We start from the raw sequence: 2,243 nt of genomic DNA, 5'->3' as shown, positions 1-2,243 counted from the left end.
AATTTATAAATCTATTTTTATCCAAGTGGCATTGAATAAAAAATTCTTTCTCTTAATAATTCATTGTATTATTTCTAATAATATTAGTTTCATTTATTTTACTAAATTAATATGTTTCAATAGAGTTTTAAAAATATTGTTATATATTTTTTATAATATTTTTATTATAGTGTTTATTATTATATAATTATTATTAATTATTATATTATTATATAATTATTCTAGTGTTTAAGTAATGAAATATAAATTCATTATTACTCATTGTAACCATATTTTGTTTATTATTATATAGTTATATTTATTTTTATAAAATTTTTCTTTGCAACATTCATCATATAAGTGAATGCTATGCTATAATATTGAAAACTTCAAACAAATGGACAATTTAATGTATCTTTTCAGATAATAACAAGAATATTTTTGTTAAATGATTTTGAATATAAAATTAATTATTTTCATGTTTTGTAACGAAAAATAATTTTAACATGATGTTTTCATATTTTATTATTTATAAAAATATATTAAAATAAAACTTGATAAATAAATTTTTGTTAATATTCTTATCTTATTAAGCTTAGCTAAGAATTCTGTCAATATATTTGTAATACACTATAATATGTATAATTTCATTATGAATAACTATATGTTAAATAAAAAATAATTAAATAGAAATATAATTTACAATTTATAACAAATAATAAATTGGCAAAAAAAAAAAGCAAAATAGAAACAAATATTAAAGGAAAATTAAATATTAAATTAATAGATAACTTAACCTCAATAGAAAATGTAATGATATATAAATAATTACCTAAACCAAGCATCTGTATTTCAATTTTACAAGATACCCGTTCTTCAGTAGATAAAATATCATTTAATGCAAAATAATTCGGTGTATAACTTTGACAATATGCCATTTTATAAAAATAACAAATACAAGCGTAAACAATGAAATTATCTAAAATTTAAATATATTCAATATAGCCAATAATTTATTCTAAAAATCACTGATTTTGCATAGGGACTTAGGGAAAAATAAAAGATTTCTATTATTATAATTATATTTAAATATAAAAATATATATTTTTTTAAATTCTATATAATCGATTTCTCTTTTATTGAAATAATTTTTTTATATTTTTAATAAATTTGAATTTTATTGTACTTAAAAATGTTAATTAATTGTTTTTATAATATATTTATTATATAATATATTTAATATATTTATATATATTATATAATATATTTAATATGGATGATGTGAACGTACGCGTCATAGGAATTTCCTATTCTATGAGTTGCATATGGCATATGGTTGCGTCATAAATTTTTCTAAAAAATGAATAATTTTTTACATATCTGGCTTTTTTTTTATATATGCGTTCAATATAAGTGTTGTTATTAGTATATAGTTATTTTGGATTTTGTTGCATTTTTTGTTGTTTTATAATTATTTATTATATTTACTAAAAATCAATATTCGTCTTCAATTTTTGATACCATATCAAACATATTAACATTTAATGACATAAACATATACATTGAGATTTTCTCTTATAGCGGTGGCGTGAACGGCCACGTCATAAACTCTTTTAAAAAATATTCCAAATAAATAACTTTCAGGTATTTGTTTTTTTGTTATATTTAATATGAATGTTCTTATTACATATACAATTGTTTTCGATTTTATATATTTTTTATAGTTTTACTAGTATTTTATTTATTAAAATCAATAATATTTTTTATATCTTACATTTATTTTTTTATTAATATTTATATTTTATTTATTTATTTTAAAATTAATTTTCCGATTTCCTTATGAATATATTTTCATAATATTTAATTTTACAGTCGTTCAAAAAAGAAAAAGAAGTGACGATGAGGTTGATGTTTCTTTATCAAATTCTCAATCATTGACATTTGATAATACAAAGATAAAAAATGTCAAAAAGTTTCTGTTAGAAAAAACAATAGTGGATATTTTTTTAGACACAGATAGTGATAATAATTCGGATTTTGATTGTTTTATGACAGATGTTTCACAAGAAGAAAGTGAAGAAAATGATCAAGAAATATCTTTCTCTCGATCTACTTCACCTTGGTTTAAATCAGGTACTTCTATGATTATATGGCATTCTGTTCGGCCTATTATTCCAAGCATTTCTTTTATTGGAAATCTTGGCCTTTTGAACATCTATGCCTTCTGAAGAACTAATAGATTTTTTTCGTTTATTAACTAATGA

General features: G+C 18.8%; 1 protein-coding gene across 1 annotated transcript in view; it reads right to left on the bottom strand.

The window, feature by feature from the left end:
* Window positions 1–990, bottom strand: part of LOC102671334 (DNA replication complex GINS protein PSF3) — a 6,878-nt gene extending 5,888 nt beyond the window's left edge. Inside the window, exon 1 of the mRNA XM_031514250.1 lies at window positions 797–990. Within this exon, the coding sequence (XP_031370110.1) occupies window positions 797–917 (121 nt within the window). The 5' untranslated portion in view covers window positions 918–990. The remainder of the gene's footprint in view (window positions 1–796) is intronic.
* Between the last annotated feature and the right edge of the window lie 1,253 nt (window positions 991–2,243).

The sequence above is a fragment of the Apis dorsata genome, unplaced genomic scaffold, assembly GCF_000469605.1.
Source record: "Apis dorsata unplaced genomic scaffold, Apis dorsata 1.3 scaffold_943, whole genome shotgun sequence".
NCBI classification, from domain to species: Eukaryota; Metazoa; Arthropoda; class Insecta; order Hymenoptera; family Apidae; genus Apis; species Apis dorsata.
This window is presented reverse-complemented; position numbering and strand designations above follow the sequence as displayed.